This window comes from Opisthocomus hoazin, chromosome 3 (genome assembly GCF_030867145.1).
Source record: "Opisthocomus hoazin isolate bOpiHoa1 chromosome 3, bOpiHoa1.hap1, whole genome shotgun sequence".
Lineage (NCBI taxonomy): Eukaryota > Metazoa > Chordata > Aves > Opisthocomiformes > Opisthocomidae > Opisthocomus > Opisthocomus hoazin.
This window is the reverse complement of record NC_134416.1, coordinates 80,250,123-80,268,449: the sequence shown is the minus strand read 5'-3', so window position 1 is coordinate 80,268,449 and position 18,327 is coordinate 80,250,123. Positions and strand designations below refer to the sequence as shown.

General features: G+C 40.9%; 1 protein-coding gene across 6 annotated transcripts in view; it reads right to left on the bottom strand.

The window, feature by feature from the left end:
- Positions 1–18,327, bottom strand: part of GRB10 (growth factor receptor bound protein 10) — a 149,826-nt gene that overhangs the window by 5,844 nt on the left and 125,655 nt on the right. For 5 of the 6 annotated variants that reach the window (XM_075416753.1, XM_075416756.1, XM_075416755.1 and 2 more), the window contains 9 exons: positions 15,600–15,715; positions 12,737–12,811; positions 9,494–9,631; positions 8,759–8,869; positions 7,580–7,678; positions 3,639–3,716; positions 2,856–2,972; positions 1,912–1,978; positions 795–882 (listed from right to left, as the gene is read on the bottom strand). In XM_075416753.1, coding sequence (XP_075272868.1) covers positions 795–882; positions 1,912–1,978; positions 2,856–2,972; positions 3,639–3,716; positions 7,580–7,678; positions 8,759–8,869; positions 9,494–9,631; positions 12,737–12,811; positions 15,600–15,715 — 889 coding nt within the window. Of the gene's footprint in view, positions 1–794; positions 883–1,911; positions 1,979–2,487; positions 2,973–3,638; positions 3,717–7,579; positions 7,679–8,758; positions 8,870–9,493; positions 9,632–12,736; positions 12,812–15,599; positions 15,716–18,327 lie in introns of those variants that run through there. The other variant, XR_012763494.1, reaches the window with a different exon arrangement.

The window sequence follows — 18,327 nt, the reverse complement described above, 5'->3', positions numbered from 1 at the left end:
CCAGCAAAACCCCCAAAACGATAAAAAACCACTGCTTGATGAATATGTACATGCACTAGCAATTTCTGTTTCTCTAATGTATTTCATTCTTCACAAAGATCAGTGATGCTCCTGAATCAGAAAATGCCAAAGAAACGTTTGAACTCGACTGTCTCCTGAGAAGTCAACATGGAAGTTTCTACCTTAACCTTGACAGCAGTGAGATTAGTGAACTGAAGGCAATCATGCTCCTCCCCCCCTACACATGAAGAACTGCTGAATGCACTTGAAGCAATTTCCCTTCAATAACCATAACTACACATAAATAAGGGAAACAGAGATGCTCAGAAGATACTTAAATCAACTACAGACATTTTAGAGAGTGCTGGAACAGGTACTTTCATTTCTTTGCTCTAGAACAGAAATAAATAGTGAGAAATCATCATTAACAGCTCCGATTCATGCAAAAGAGCACAAATGGCTGATTATAAATTTGCAGGCAAATGGCTAGGTACAGCTTTGCCTGAAAAATGTCCTCAATGCAGATTACAGGAATTAATTATTTTCAAATTCTGGAAAAAAGCAAAAAGTTTAAGTGTATGCTTAATATTTTATTTTTCAGATAAAGAGTTAGAACCCACTCCTACACACATGTACTCTGACTTTTTGAAATCCAGGCAGGTTATGATGGGACTACTCAAGAATCAGGTTACTCAGAAGTGCTCACAAACCTGTAAATCCTTACGGCAGAAGTTGTGCTCTTGCCTATGATGCTTACCATTAGATCATAAATACTAAGCAACAGGAACACCTACCCATCTACAAGCCCTTGTTGCTTAATAATCCTGTGGGACTCTTCTCTAGAGATTCTGCCATGAAACCAGTGCTGTGTCCTATGAATAACTGGAGGCGAGAGGTAAAAGAGGGAAAGAGAAGATGGTTAAAACCAGTTACATGTGCAACAGTTTTTTCCACACGCTGATTATTTAAACATTTTAAAAGTGGGTATAGTTTTGTTACAGAATATAAAACGTCTGTCATCAGTCTACATAAAAAATCAATCAATATGAAAAAAATGCACCAGCTGTTGCATCTACTTAATATACCAAGTAGCCAGGCATTACCTCCATGTATTTTATGATCTGCAGATGTATGATTAGGTTAACCAGAGAAATCTCTTACGATACTGCCATTTCATAGCTTCTCGAAAATGTTGGGACTCAACAGTTCTTACAATACAATGTATAAGCTAACGAGTTAGAACCAAGTCCCTTTAACTCTCAAATAATGAAAAGCACTTCAGCTTGTGCTTTCAAGGATGGCATTACTGCCGAACAATTTTATGCTTATTGTTTTGCAAATGGTATTTTTAAATTCTGTTCAACAGAACAGAAACGCAGAATAGCTGTGTTTCTTCTAAGAGGTCCAGGATATTAATACGCAATTTCCTGTTATTTTAATAAACTTAGAATCTCAAAGAGCTGTTCAGGACTCACACTACAGGCATCCGTATTTTACATCAATCAGTTATTAAGGAATGAATGGTACTTTGAAGACTCTCATTTTTACTCTTTAAAGATTAACAGATCACTCATTGAATTTTCTTGTCTAAAGCAAAGAATTGACTTCCAGATTTTTTTAAATGGAAAGACTCATGGAGTCTCCATTTTTAAAAACACATGAGTTTCAAAAGATTAATATTGAAGAAAAGTTTGAGCACACCTTCTAAGGGAAACAAGTTCCTTCTACTATGTCTGTATGGGTAAGCATGTTAATAACACAAAAGCTACTGATAAGCATAAACACTGTATTTGACATCAAGGCATTAATACTACATGACTGTACTCTACCTCTGTCTCTATAAGAAATACAGAAATATTTATTTACCCACAAAAGCCTCTGATACTATGCTTAGAAACCAGCAGAATTTACCTGTACTCAGTGTGGAAGGATGGAGTGGACTTTGGCTACCCAAGATGTTCATTCTTGTGCTACGTTTCTATAGAGAAAATGAATTACCGTTAAATCCACACTAAAACCTCAACAGAAGAGAATTAGTGCACATGCAATACAGATTTAATTTACAGGAAACTGGGGGCTGGGCACATTTAATGCAAGGATGAGAAAAAGAAATGCAGCTTTGAAGGGGGCTAATCTACAAGCAGCAGCTCATTTCAGTTGGCTTAAAACACAAGCCAGATGTTAATGATGAAAGCTCAGTATCTAAGAAAAAGGAAAAAAAAAGAAAAATAAAAAAATGACAGAAAAAAGAAAAGTCTGATATGTTTCTGCTCAGGCAAAACACCAGGCACTCAGTAAATCAAGCAGTATTTCCCTCCCATACATAAAGCACCGGCTAGTGCTTCAGTAATGACTCCTATTCCCTAAGAGACGAGCATGTGGGAAAACTTGTACTGCAGCTGTCTGTCCACAAGACACTATAAACAAGTTACATCAGTTTTCATTGCAAGAGGTCCTGCCTCTTGTATATTCTGCAATTAAACTTACTGGGAGCAAGCCATTAGTCAGAGCCCCAGCCTCTTCCATGTGGGGAAGCATTTAATTTGACATATTCCTCCTCAGAGACTGGTTTTGCAAACTGGCAGTAAAGTTCTGGTGGGTCTGCTTTCCCCCTCAACTTTCCTCTGGACACTAGGGGGACAGAGAAGCAGTGGTAGAAGGTTGTTGTGAATGTGACAGTTTTGCTAAAGATGGATATTGACTTTCAGATCTGCATGCTTGCAGTGTGATTGCTTCAGGTCGGAGCTAAGCTATACTGTGACCAGCACTGCACTAACATCACAGCGCACACTGTGTTTCGGCTCTCAACAGACACTTACTAATCACAAAAATAGAGAAGAAGAGAAGATAGCTACCCTCCAAGCATGTCCTTCTTCCAAGGCAGCACTCTGTGCTTCAGCAGGATTTTCAATAACTCTTCCTATTTGCCCCGAAAAATCCATTGCTACTAGTGAGTTTTCAGATACACTTCTCTGAAAAGGAATTTTCACTTGTTTCAAAAAACAGGGAAAGAAGAAACCAGCTTGAGAGTTTCATTGCAAAATGTTTTGGTTTCAGAAGACTGTCTAAAGTTATCCTTCAACAGCACAGAAAACACATCTCATTTTTTTTCCCCTTCCAAAAGATTCGCAGACACAAAAAATAGATGGCTTTTCGGTTTAGGCCGTAGGGGAAGGAGAAGATTCAAAGGCTGAGAATAAAACCGGTATTGCTCCAGTTGCCCATTTGCCCTATTGCTCCACTCCAGTCATTTTTCAGGGCCAGTTGGGATCCAAATATAGGATCTGCACTTTTAGATAGCTAACAGTCAGCTCTTGGCCCAACATATTTTAGGGAATTTACGTGTTAGTCTTGCCAGACCCAAGCTGGCTTCTGCAGAGACAGCCAGATGTCTCTGTACTGTACATCTCAAGGCGTCTGACGTATCCAAGATTTTTCAATCATGCGGATCATGTAAGCCTGCGATAATGGAGAGCCAACCACGCAGACTGTACTCCAGCAAAACGTGAACTTCACATTGATTTGCTACACAATGCTGAATTTACATCTCTTAGTGTAAAATTGTCCACTTTTAAAATGCAAAAGCAAATGTATCTTTTCCAATATCATACATTAATGAGGGAAAGCTCATTACTTACTACTGGAGTGGAAAAGTGTGGAAGCATGGCTTTTCTCTGCTGGGGAATTCTGTAATTCTGATACAGTAGCATTCCATACTGCCAACAGAAATGCAAGGACATTATTATTCAAATATATATCCTAGAAAAAAAATTGTAGAGATTTCATAATACCACTTACACTGGAGCAAGGTGCCACCAGTTTATTATTTTAATGATCAGAAGCTGTCCCAAAGCAATTTGTATTGAGTAATTGTGATTGGCAGGTGGCAATCAAGCAGTACATATGCATGACAAGTTTCATTTAAAAGACAGAATTTTTACCAGCCTGAGTGAAACACACAGGTAATTTCTGCCACTCTCAGCTATCACCATGTTTTCCTTGTAGAATACAAGCGTTCACTCGAGGTCAGAACACACATATTAACCCCCCCTCTTTTTACCCTCTAGTAATGCAAACTTAAAAAAAAATCTGCATAAGATGTTCAAACTCAATTTTCATCATGACAAAAACTCTTTCTAATTCACTAGCTCTTTTAATAAATTTCAGCGGGAAATACCACTTTCGGTACTTTTCTCATCCTTATAAAAATAGGGTGACTGAATTTCAGTCATGCTCCGCGTTGAACATGATAAATTTTAGCAATGCTAGTAGCTAGGATGGTAGGAGAACACCTGCTCAGTGCCTTCCCTGGTGGTACAGTGCTGAAGTATAGCAACATTGCCTACTGAATGTTCTAACTGAAATGGTATATGTAATTTTGTAAACAGAGTAATATATGACTATGGAAAGCTAAATCAGTAGGTAAATAAAAAGGAGGGTCACAGCCACAGCCTTGGGGCACAGCCTTAATTTTCTCTGACTATACAACCTTTTATCTTCTTTCAGTGTTCCTTAAAACAAACTCCTTTTTTTTTTCCCTAGTGTTAACTGCCTAAGGGTGAATGTTATATGACAGTATACAGAAATTACTGCCGTACGGTATTGTTGCTGCCACAGGTCGCACTGCAAAGAAAGATTCCTCCGAACGGTCACAGCAAGATGCATGTGTACACATTTGGTAAGAATAGCTAATTCTCTACACTGTGAAGGTTTTTCCTTGCCATTCAGGAACATTAGTGCCTCGACCAATGTAACTATTTTCTTCAGAGAAAGAAGTGGTATCTTCAAGGCACAGTTCACTACAACTATCTGATCCTCTGTTTGAGCACTTTCCCCACAGTGCAAAATTCTGTATAAATAAGGAAAGTTAAAGGACAGCTGAGAAGCAGCACTTGGAATTGCCTGGGGACTAAAACTCTTACCATAATTGTTAGTGTGTATTAAACACGAGTCAAGTTAACTGGAGAGCGGATTATGAAAGCCCACAGAGGTATCAGCTCCACAGAAATCAAATACGCATCTTGTAACTGGCGTTGCTTCTTGCATCCTGGCCCATACTATGGCCAGTGCACCTGCGTTTGTAACAACTTCAAAGAGGAATTTCTGTACTGCAACACAGAATGTCTTACAATTAACAAACGAGATAATATTTGGAGAGCATTCCAACAGATGTGCTCTGGTTTGGAAGATGACCACTTAATGTAGACGGAGAACAGGCATTATGTTTTCATTGAATAGCATCATAAAATCATTAAGGTTGGAAAAGACCTCTATGATCATCAAGTCCAACCGTCACCCCAACACCACCATGCCTGTTAAACCATGTCCTGAAGTGCCACATCTACACGTTTTCTGAACGGGGCACAGCCGTTCAAAAAAACACATTTTTTTAACACCTCCAAGGATGGTGACTCCACCACTTCCCTGGGCTGCCAGTTCCAAAGCCTGATCACTCTTTCAGTAAAGAAATTTTTCCTAATATCCAATCTAAACCTCCCCTGATGCAACTTGAGGCCATTTCCTCTCGTCCTATCACTAGTTAGCTGGGAGAAGAGATCAACACTGCCTCACTCCTTTCAGGTAGCTGTAGAGAGCAATAAGGTCCCCCCTCAGCCTCCTCTTTCCAGACTGAAGAAACCCAGCTCCCTCAGCCGCTCGTCATAAGACTTGTTCCCTAGATCCCTCACCAGCCTCGCTGCCCTTCCCTGGACATGCTCCAGCAACTCAATGTCCTTCTTGTAGTGAGGGGCCCAAAACTGAACACAGTATTCAAGGTGCAGCCTCACCAGTGCTGAGTACATAGGGACAATCTCCGCCCTACTCCTGCTGGCCACACTATTCCTGATCCAAGCCAGGATGCTGCTGGCCTTCTTGGCCACCTGGGCACACTGCTGGCTCATGTTCAGCCAGCTGTCAACCCCAGGTCCTTTTCCACCGGGCATTTTTCCAGCCACACTTCCCCAAGCCTGTAGCATTGCATGGGGTTGTTGTGACCCAAGTGCAGGACCTGGCACTTGGCCTTGTTGAACCTCGGCCCATCAGTCCAGCCTGTTTTCATACCTGCAGGCCTAGGAATCTGATTTGCTTTCCCTATACTTACAGGGTTTTGCATGATGGACAGTGTGCCTGTGCAGAGGAACAGGTAATTGTAGCAAATGTTTTGTCATGTCTTGAGGATAAACAAATGAGATCAACTTTCTTGAAAGGGAAGGAACAAAGAGTGTTCATGCAGCAATGGGAAATGATGTGGCTTCTCCTAGCCAGTGCCACACATGGACCAGGAAGCAATAAAACCTCATACTCTTTCTGATGCACCCACTCCCTTTCAGCTCCTTGGACGCCTGCTGCAGAAGTGCATCTTCTGCAGCAGGTGAGTGGGAAAGGCCGGTGGGGAAAAGGGCATTTTGGCAGAGAGGGGTGTGAAGGCTTTGCTGATGTGGGCTGCTACTTAGGCAGGAATGGTGGCTCTGTTCATTCAGGACAAGCAGACCAAGTGCACGCAGCGCTCCCGGGAGACTCGTCCCGTTTTGGGCACAGCCCGGCACGCAGCAGCCACCAGCAGCACGTTGCCACGCTGACCGCCGCGGCTGGAGGGAACAGCTGTGCCCTCGTTTCCACTTCAGAAATTATCTGTTTGCTACAGAGACCCAAAGCTGACTGAGGTCAAGGTTCTCCATCCTGTTTTGGTGGACATGTATCTAGCATCTAGTACCACAGTATCACTTTGTGCATGTCTCTATCTTTTTATCACACGTTCTTTGTTTCACTTTTGACAGAGAATACTAGAGAGCAGGATAACTGCGTGGAAGAGAGGTTAGATTTTAATGAGTAACACATTCTCTGTACATATTTACTATATTTTTCTATATATGTGTATATTTCCTTTAACACGAGGGAGGACATAGTAAGGTACAGAGAAGAACACAGTAGTTTTCAAGACAGCATCTTCAGGGAAAGATTTAAAACCAAACCAAACCAAAATTTCTGCACATTTCCCTAGGAAGATCAGGAACTTCTCTGCTACAAAAGTGCAGAACAGTCAACTTTCTCCTCAGTTCCTTCCATGATGAATTTGTTTCAAAAAAAAGCATGAAGCCTCCTACCATAGTATCAAAAAATCTCATTGTTTGCTCTCAGATATTAATAACTTTCACCCAGAGACAGGGTTGCTTATTTTTGTTACTTTTTTTTAATAGAACTGTCAGAAAACTGAAAAAAATGCAAAGGCTCTAGACAACATTCTGTTCTAGTTAACATAACCACTTACCATTATCAAAACATTTTCTTCAGTTTTATGATAACTTGCAAATACCTCATTAAGCAGTTTTTTTGATTTGTTCACATATCATAAATTTGGTTTCAAAGCTAAAATTATACTTAATTCATGTGTGGAAGGAATTGAGCTCAGCCCTGTGCTTAAAAGCTTAGGAGGGACAGGTCTACCTGGCATTTTGCTCTTAGCTGTATCATTCTGGAGGCAGATGATGTTTAAGAACATATAGGTACTTTCTCATGAACAAAATAACGTATGCAACTTAACTATAGGTGTAGCTCCATTCACACAGAAGAGATTAGGTACCTTGAGGAGTCGAAAGGCAGTCATCCAGCACGTCCTGCTTTGCTCATCTTCAGCACACAACAACCTCAGTTCCTTAGTTTCATTTCTCACTCTGTTGGGCTATAAAGTATTAGAGGGAAGTCAGCTACATTCACTAAAAGACCAACAACATTGTAAGTTTACTGCAGAGTAAAGGCAGGTACAGTATTAGTCTAAGAATCGGCCAGAAAAAGCTCATACCACCCTGAATTAAAGCTCAGGAGAGGCTGAGCATGCTTTGGAAGAAATTACTTTCTCACTTGGGTCCAGTAAGATAAACGTCAGTGCCTGCTTTGAAATACCCTGCTGCTCTGGCAGTGTATAGCAACAAGGCACGCAGGCCATGCTAGAACCAGAACCAAGGCGCTTGGGTATTTTTTTTTTTTCTTCGGTCTGCGAGAAGTTTTGTAAGCCTCCATTTCAAGATGAAGAACCAAAGTTTCCACAACTGAAGGTTACTGAAAGTCTGCTTCCAGCAGTTCAGGATCTGTCCTGCAGCCAGTCTCTACTCTCTGAGGCAAACTCATGCGGACTAGCTCTGGAACGGCTGCCAGGAAGAAGACTACTTCACTGCTGTCAATAAAACCAGCTCCCAGCCTTATTCTCTTCTCAGAAAATTACATGGAGCTTTGAAACACTTTCCAAACCTATCCATCAGCACAACAGTTTTTAAAATCCTCAAAGGCAACTGCTTGCTCTTAATTCCATTTTCCAAGACAATCTTCTTCTTTAAATAAGTGCAAACCTCTGGACCAGAACAATGGTACGATTACACCCAACTGGAGCTTGATCCTTTGTTGCTATATAGTTTTGGTGCTTGCTGTCCAGAGAAACTTTCCTATTCAGAGTACTTGGAAAAGAAATTTCATCTGTGAGGTGAGCCAAGGCCACCTCACAGGCACACCATGCTTCAGCACTGAGCTAATCTTGCACAGAAATTTCCCAAGCCAAAGAAGCACCAGATAGAGTGTTAAAAGTGTCACATAAAATGATGGCAGGATTCACAGGACATGCCTGCCAAATGAAAGACGTTAAAGATCAAGTCCTCATGACAGAAACGCTTGCAGAGTTTTACGTACAAATCCCATTTAGGTGGGGGCTGGGGAGACTGAGCTACCAACGCCATCTTGAACTTTGGAAGAACTTAATGAGAAAAATTACCTTTATACAAAATCCATACTCTGCAGGTGCGTTGTACAACTTCTTGCCTGCTATCAACGAGAAGATATTGCTGTCTTCTAGGTCAGCCAACAACTGCAAATGTCTTGGCTCCTGGGGAAATAATGTGTTTTAGCATAGGTAAATGTAAGATTTTGGAAGATGCTGCTGCAAGCTCTGCAGTCTCTCAAGGCCAGCCTCCAAGAGAGGGCAGTGTATGAACACCGTGCTCCACGCTCAGGCAGCCCGAAGGGGACACGGTCAGTCCCCCTTTCAAATACCAGCCTACTAGCAGAAGGTGCTTTATACAAGAAGCTGATGAAAGACTTATTCAAACACATCACATTAAAAATGGCATAGCCTATTTCATTGCTGCTGAGAAATCTGGAAGTTAGGTAATACAAAATATTGTTAAGGTACCATTTAAACTAAATTCATGAACCATGTGCTTGAAGAGCATGATTTACCTTGCTAATCTTGCTAGCACAGTTTCAGCAGCCACAATTATGTTGTCTGGCTAGTTTGGTTTTATTACATAGCACTGCTATACAGCTATTTTCATGCATTGAGAGCCCAGGGCTCGATTGTCATTTGATCATGACTTGCTCATCCTTTTCTACGTGATCAAAAAAGGCAACGCTGTGTGCAGATGTTTAAAGACCAGCCAAAAAACACCCACTGTAAAAGCAGAAAATGCTTTCACAGGCTAGTACTGTGCAACTTCTTTTTTAATCTTACCTTTGATGTTCCTTTTGTAGAACAATAAAGTCCTGATCTCCTCAAACACACATACAATTTCTTCCATGATTTCCTACCAAGCTCTTTCACATGCAAGAAACCTTGAATTTCAGGGCAGCTACTGGAGTTTAAAAAGTTCTGTTGGAGAGGAAAATGTAAATGAGTATTGTGTCCTATGGATCCATCATAAAATTGTCACTGTATTTGCAGAACAGGAAGCAAACAGCAAACCACTTTGCTGACTTGGGGGGTAGTTTCACATCATGCTTAAACTGACCTAGATGTTTAAACTGATTTACAACCAAAACCGATATTCCTGCTCCTCCAGTTACATCTACCCGGCTAACTCCTCCTGCCACTGACATTTTCCTGTTCTCTGTGTCAATACTTAAATCTCCAAAATTATAAGCATTTCTCTGTATCCCCATTCTTCTTGCACGTGGCCTGAAGAGACACAAAGTAAGCTTATTAATTCTTAAAATAATACCTTGTCACAACAGTTCTGGCAACTAGTCTAACTTGGAAACATTGGCCAAAATCTGCAACTTTATCCCGAAGTTTTACAATGGGAACAGCCTATTACAGGATTTCCCTCATTAAAGTCTTCTCTAGCACATGCACCTGTCCCAAGACAACAGGTACGACAGACAACAGAATATTTAACTCAAAATGAAGCATGGAGCAGTCAAGTAAGTGTCAGCAATTATACTAGACTTCGAGATCCAGAAGTATTTAAGTTCTTGACATAATTAGAGGGACCACGTATGGAATAATTTGATTTGCGATACATCAAAGGAAGGACATATTAACTATGGTTAGCAAACTGACGGATTGCTCCCTTATTACAACGGGCCAGATTTTTAAATGACAGAGGGCTTACTCAGTTAGTTAAAATGCCAAACTAATGAATTCAACAGCAGGAAGAAAAACGCATAAATCTGGTTGGCCTAGATGCCACTGCAATTCTTGAAAGCTGTGTTTTGGTGTTATTTGGTGGACAACGCTCACAGGAAACAAAACCAAAAATCAGTGCCCTGTGGCAGAATTCTTAGCTGCATTAAAACCTCATTTTTTTTCCCAGTCCTCCTCCCCATCTCATCTAAGAGAATGGAAAAGAACAGTCCATTTTCCAGCCATTTGTACTATGAAACTACTTCTAAACTGTGAAAGGGAAAGACCAAAAGGCGAATATATTCTCTCTGTCCAGCCAGATAATAAACCAAAGGTAAACTAAGATGCAAGCGTTTTTGCATATCTGTGCGAGGCTGACACTAAGGAAAACAGATCCCACTGTTTTTAATGCTATTATTAAGACTAAAAATACTAGCTCTCTTAATGCAGCATGTGATATTGAGAGATGTTATTTAATATTCTTCCCTATTCCGTGTGTAATGAAAAACAGTGCACTTGCTCAATGTTTGAGGTGGCCTGAAATGCAACATGCCGAATGACTACCAGACTGCAGGAAGTTTACCTTCCACAAATTGCAACTGTCATTGAAATTATGAAAAATGGTTGGTTGTTTTTTAAAAGGAAAGGGGTATTTTAACATAAATGTTCTAAGAAAGATTATTTTTTATGGTTGAACAATGAACCAAAGAGAACGTAACCACCCTCTTTTCGCCACTCTCTTGTGCTGTTAACCCCCCTCGACTTATGCTTCTCCAGGACTAACTGAGCCTTCCCAGAAAGAAATTCTTGTCTCTCACACGGTTGTAAGGTTTTCCTTTCCCTACTGCTTGAGTTACCCTAGGTTTGAAACTTTTCCATCATCCAGAACATCCTGCTCTTTTAGGGAGTCCCGCTGCTCATGTTTACAAGCAAACTCCATCCTCCACTTGCACCGCAGGAAAAGGTTCAAGGTGTGTACACCTCTGTTCCTACCAGTCTGTGGCAATGCCCGTTCACGTCAGTTTTGGTTCCCAATTGCAACCTCACTGCATGTGACTTTCATTTTTAATTCCAGAAATTGGTTTGATTTTTGTTTTGTTTCCCAGCTGAGAGTGGATGCTAACATTTCAAATTCTCCTCAGTGAACCTGGAGCCAGTATTTAATGAATTTGGAAGTGGTTATGGGACAAAATGAGTGCGCAGGTTCAAAAGTCAGTGGAAGCTTGTTGTATTTAAACAGAGTCAGTGTATATTTGCAAACATGCGATATGACAGAAATCAAGCTAAAATCAGTTCACTTCTATGTATACTTCCATCATATGTTTGTACCTTCTGCTTTATAATTTGTCTGTTATTCGTGGTACTGTCTTCCAGGCATCATGGTCTTATATTCTTAATACAATACTCTTTATATAATAAACTGTGTTTTAATTTGGCCTCATGACCTGAATGTCCTCTATTTCAGAAAACAACTAAAGTGAAAAAGATTTAGACAACAGAGTTTAGATCAGAGTGCTTAAATTGAGAGCTTTAAGTGAATGAGTTACTGGCCAGAAAGATAGCCCGCTCGTCAGCACCATCCCTGGGGGCCATCACCACAGTTTCTTCACGAGCAAGTGAGAAACTGTACAGCGACATCAAAACTTCAGTATAAACTCAGTGCATGTGCCACTGCCACGCAGATTACACAACTCTACCAACAGACAGATGATGTAAGGTACACATCCCTGTAATTTAACTTGGAGAGCTTTAAATGGGATTACTTTGCAAATACTGCATACAATTTTCTGTAACTACTTGCACTTACTTCCTAGGGAATTATTTTTCTATATAAAAGAGCAGCTAGTTGGCTGAACCATGGGGAAGTTGGTCCTTATGGTTAATTCTCGCCAGGCAAAACCACGGGACATGAAAAGCAAAAGCAAAATCTCTCAGTGCCTCAAGCCCATCTTCTGATGTACACAAGCATTTTTACACTTTCTCCTATGCTATGATGTGGAGTATAGAAGAGTACTTCTGTTTTGCTTTTTATAAGGTATACTCATTTTTCTAGAAATGCATCTGCTGAGACTGTTTTAGGAACAACATTAGGTGGCCACACCAGGTACCCACAGAGTAAGCTGAATATTAATGGGACAAGTACATATGAACATAGCTATAAATACTTTGTGCTTACAACTTACACCTCAATGCCACTAGGTAAGACCTCTGTCAGATTTTCTACAGTAGTACCACTACACTGGTCTTTCTCCAACCAGCCACCTCCGGACCTTTGAATCCTCCCTTCTTTCCTCTCAACCTCTCCCCTTCAGCTCTAAAACTTTCTTTGTCCGTACAGATAACTTACAGTACCTGCAAAAGTTGTGACTGTGGGATACTGCCATTTGTTTGCTGGCACCAGGCAACCATTTGCTCTGGAAAGAAATTCTAGACACAAAAAGAGAAGACAATTGGAAGTCACATTATATTTCAACACTTCTACATAGAACAAGTGGAAGTTTCTTCCAGGCATTAATTTTTTGAAACTATCACTCTTAAATCAATTTGGAGTTCCCCTGACACAGAAAGTAATACTAGGGCTTTCAAGTGCAGTCCTTCCCTTCCTTCTGCTCACTCAATGCCCAAACAGACAGAATGTGGATTTTTAAAATATCTGATATGCAGCATTCTGAAAGTGCGTTTTCCCATCGCTCTGCTACTGAGGGCTTTCAGGGATCTCTAACAGCCTCTGTGCTCTATGATGAATGGTCCTGCATATTGCATAAGCAGTGACTCCTTGCTTATTCCACATTCTGCCACCAAATTTCTGGGCTTCCCTCTCCGTCCAGAAAGGCTGTTTAGTGAACTCTCTGTAACTCCACTTGTCGCATGGAAGATGCAGAGCAGGAGGAATAACACATTTTCTCTGCCCTGACAGGGGCAAGCTGGATGCCAATGCATTAAGAGAAGCCTCAGGCAGAAATGCTGCAGGACCTCCAGTATCTACACCTTCACCTTTGATAGCACTCTCTTTTTCTATCCAAAATACAGTTCTTCAGTGCTGTATCTGCTTGACCCTAAAACCTGCTCAGTCCCTCAGAAGGCTCCAAATGCAGTGACATTTGCAGACCTTCAATAGGAGAAAGAGCTCATGTGTGACTGTTCATGCTTTCATCTGGTTGTTCAACAGCCAGGTCATGCTCAGGGCTTGAAACCCTTCAATCCATCAAGAGAAAAAAAAGCCCTTTGCAAAATCTACCCCTACATGCTTGTATTTCAGGGTAACATAACAGAGCCCAGTATTTTTTCTTGTAAGGATAGGTCAGCATACATTCCATGAAATGAAATCATAAAAACTGAACAAGGTCACGTGCACTAATTAGGCTCTGTGTCGGATGCTCTGCTTCATGTGCTAGGTTTGAATAATCTCAAAGCCGGCCTCTAATTCCTTTCCCCCATCCCACCAACACAGAAGCAAACATTGTTGGACACACAAACAGGTGCTTCTACAGAGCTTTTAGATTTCAGGCATCTGGTACAATATGTCATCCATACCGAAGCTTTGCATGACAACGGTCAGAGAGTTTTCTGACTGCTAAATCAGTGACCTGACTTCAGATTTATTCCTCCAGTTCCCCTTTTCATTTGCCATGTTATAAAACGCCTGTATAATTCGGTACACTGAATTTACTATACACAGCAACTACATTAAGTCATTCTTGAAGTTTTTAAACATTATTTGAAGCACAGAGAAATGCAGAAATGCCTGAAATAAAACAATGACCGATTGTAACAAGATGAGTCACAACAAAAACATTTCCAGTTTAGAACATTCGTCACTCTCAGGCAACATAAATTTCAGTCTTTAGGGCTGAAGAGGAATCACCCTTCTGCCAGGTAAGTTGCACAATGAATTATGAAAGCGAACATTTACCAGCCCCTCTTGAGTAGAAACAGTGCCATATGGCAACAGCTAATGCAACGGATAGGGAGCCTTTGCATTCTTACGCCAAAAGAATGATTTATTCTCTGATTGCAGGAGCATGAAACTGAATGCCAAGGATTCTGGGTTTTACTGCCATGCTCTGTTATTAATTAAAGTATAGCACATGAAACCAATGTGCTAGCTCCTACAATACCAAAATTTCTGTACAACACTCAGATGTTCATAGGTTATCAGCTGGGAAGATCAACAGAAGTGAAAAATCACAAACGCTCTGCATACAGAAATCTTTCACACAGTAAGTCAAGGCACAGCCTCTGAAACAAGCACTAGCAGATGACAAATGTACGTGCAAGCACAAGTGCGAGGATGCAGCAACTGTGCAATCTCTTCTGTGAGAAAAGGAACAAATTTATCATCCACAGCAACTTCAGCAATGAGTTTTCATGTGACCTCATGTATCTTTTTTCTTCTGACACCACAAATGCCCGACTGACCCAAAATCTATTCTCACCTAAACGACCTCTGGATTATTCTTCTTCAGCTACCTGGGTGGGTTGCACCAGCTGACACAGACTCACGTCAACAGCCCGTTCTAACATAATTGTTTAGATAAAATGTGAAAAAACATCCCCAAATAAGTTACACTGCGAAGAGTTTAAAATTACAACATTCACAGTATCTTACAAATCCAGGAATAAGTATAGCTGTGACATACAGTACTTTTCAAGCATTGATATACATGAGGACATAGAGAGGGTGAGTCACTGCGATCAGTAAAGAAGGCAGAGCACACTTGTAAAGCACAGCCACAGGTGAGATGCTGTTCAACATAGGTAACAACAAACTGGAAATTCCTTGTATGTAGTAAGTGCTTCAGGGGTTACCCAGAGGGGTTTTTTTAAACTACTACTGTCAGAAATTGAAAGGTTTGGATACTGCACGCTATGCCATCAATTTGCTTCAAATCAAGTAACTCTGAAGATAATGAGTAAATAACACTTGTGATTGTTTTTCTTAAACCAACAAAGTTTTCCCTGTCTTGGTCACCCTCCAACGTAACTACAGCCATTTTGAAATAAGCATATTTAGTAAATTGAAAACACTTGAGGTTTTCAGGCTGGGAGGAGAGTACAAGGAATTTAAACATGGGTTAAAATTTCTTTGGGAAGAGTTCTGTTTGTTGGTTCTTTATTTTTTTTAATAGATGTTTAAGACATTAAGAGCGCCCAGCAATGTTATTGCAATCCATCCCTCTCTCTGTGGTGCAAACAGCTAAGTAATGAGACTCACCACGGGATTTTTGAAAAATTCGTATTTTGCGTAATTCTTCCTGAACAAAAATTTACTTTCACTTCCCATTGTGGACTCCACTTGAACTATGAGCTCATGATCTTCCAAGCACCTCTCTGTGGAAAAAGAACATGATGTTAACACACAGCCAACCAGCAGAAGCAGCGAGACCAACTTCCGAAGAACAGGAGTAAAACAACCCTGCATAATTCCGTTACCTTTAAGATATTAATAAAACATATTATAGCTTTCAAGCCATACTGCTATGAGGCATTTAAAGGAACTAGGGCATAAGTATTACAAAGTTTAACATTACATGGCAGTGTTCTTCAAAGATTTCCTGTATCAGGGCTTCATAAGCACAGACTTTTGAGAAAAAAAGAATGTAAGATTTTTTTGTGTGTAGTAGCTTAAATAATACACACGAACCGCTTCTTTCGGTGCTGGCTATGTGCTGTGGAACTGGCAAGGTGGACAGATTTGAGGGAAAAAAAAGTTGCAGCAAGGCCACTGTCAGGTCTTGAACTATCACAGAAATACAGTGTCCCATTTGATCACACTCTATAAAACCAGTTCATTTCAAGGTGAACTTCAGGCCTTTATTGTAGATGCCAGACAATGGGGTTTATTATGAAAGAGGTCACAGGATCTACTTTACAGGAATACTGACAGGGACAAATGTTTTGTACACATGACAGGGCAATTTTCTGCTCTAGATCTGGTTACAAGGTAACTCCCCATAACCACCACTACTCTGGTCAAAAGAATGGCCCATGAAAGCACGAACAGATAGCTTAACAAATCCAGTTCACTGAAAGCAGTAACTCCAACGAAGGCAACTGGGCTAAGTGTGCGCTACTTAATGAACTCATTATCTTGGCAAATCTTCAAAAGTTTCCGAGAAAATATTTAGGTATTTTGCAAATGCCTTAATAGTCAGTACTTTCATCTCTTATATAACAGGAAATTAAAAATGAGGTTAAACAAAAAATAACTTTCGCAAAGCTCTATCCAAACTGCATGTCACTTGCTGGCCAGAGAAGTTTGGGGGGTCCCTGCCCCACCCTCGCATTCTCATGGTTAGAAACGCCAGGCTGCCACCCAAGTTCTCTTGGGGCGTTTTATAGAAAGCCAGCAGTCACTGGTACCTCAAAAAGTAGCAAGCTCTTGAATGTCATTTGAATTATTCAATGCAGCAGATTAATGTAAGTCCTTTACTTGAAAATTTAACCTATCTCTGAACAATCCCATCGTCTTTTTTACCTGCCTTCAGTCTGTCAGTCATCACCAGCCCACTGACGACTTTGGCAGTTACCGCGCGTTTGTAATGTCCAGCCTTGCTACAGACTGAGTTCCAAGGGGTTAAGATTGGAGATTTTCCACACTGGGCTGCTCTCAGATAAAGAGCTGCTTCTTAGTGCGTGAGCCATAACACCACTTCTATGGGGTAGTTCCTCAGCTAACGTATGCAACAATAATGCTGTCAGTCGCAGTTAATTAAGGACATTGTGCTCCACCTGATCATTCACCACCTAAACCTCCACATTACCCAGGGGCTTCACAGGTGAAGTTGCAGGTATTGCTGCTGACCTAGTGCTACTGTAATGGTTTTAGGCAACCAAGTAAGTCAAATCTCCACCACACCATGATGAGGATGGTGGGCCTATGCCTATGAGGGTGGAGGGCACTCCTGCTTTTTAAGCTATGCTTTCTCCAAAAAACATTTAATTATGTTGGTACAGGTCTTCATCACAGTATGAACCCTGCAAGACCATGCGTCCTGCTACTGCCCATTTCTGTCATTGCACAAAGTTGTGGTCTTTGCTTTCCTAACGCAGATTGCTTGCCTCAGGGCACAGACAAAACATGTCCTGTTCATTCTGTCCTGAGGAAATGCAGTATAGATGAACATTTGTCAATTTGTTTTGCATTTTGATCATTAGTTTGTGTAAATATAGCCAGTGACTCCTTCATCTTTACTAAATCAAGACCCTTTTGAGATTCTGTGGTGATACTCCCACTGATTTAATGTTTACATTTTCATTCTGATGGTGAAAGTCATCTTGAGGAAAAGGTGCAGCATTTCATAGCACGTGCATGTAAAAAGGAAGCTAGTCCTGGTCAGGTTTGCTGCTACTTCATAGAAGTTGTACACTTGGGAAGTCCTTGGTTATTTGCACTTGGTTAGTACCAACGGGCTGAACTGCCACTTGACATACCAGCAACTCAACCTCGGCCCGGCTTCGAGCTTCCTCCTCAAAACTAGAAGCACAGATGTCAGTCTATGAAGCTCAATAAGTCAGTCTCTCTTCAAGTGGCACTGCTTCTGAAGTGACCAGAAATGTCTATCTGACAGCTCAACTCAGTCTCCCCTACACAATTCCTAGAAGAGCAGGACAGACTCTCTTCCCCCCCCCCAAAAGGAAAAAAATTCCCTGTATTATTATCTAAACTTCTATAGAACCGTAGAAGTGACACAAGATGGGAAAAGGAGCTGGATTCCATCGTGAACAACTCATAGGCATGGCCCAAAATTCCCATTTAGAGAATCACTACAAATGACATGTTCATGTCCAATACAGATACCTCAGTCCCTGTCCTACACTGATGATGGTTAAGCATGGAGTAGCACATAGGGAGAATATGATGTTATGAACAGGTTAGCTGTATTTCTAGCTGCAAATGAAATAACGGGACCAACTCGAGTTTCACAGACTGCTTAAATCTT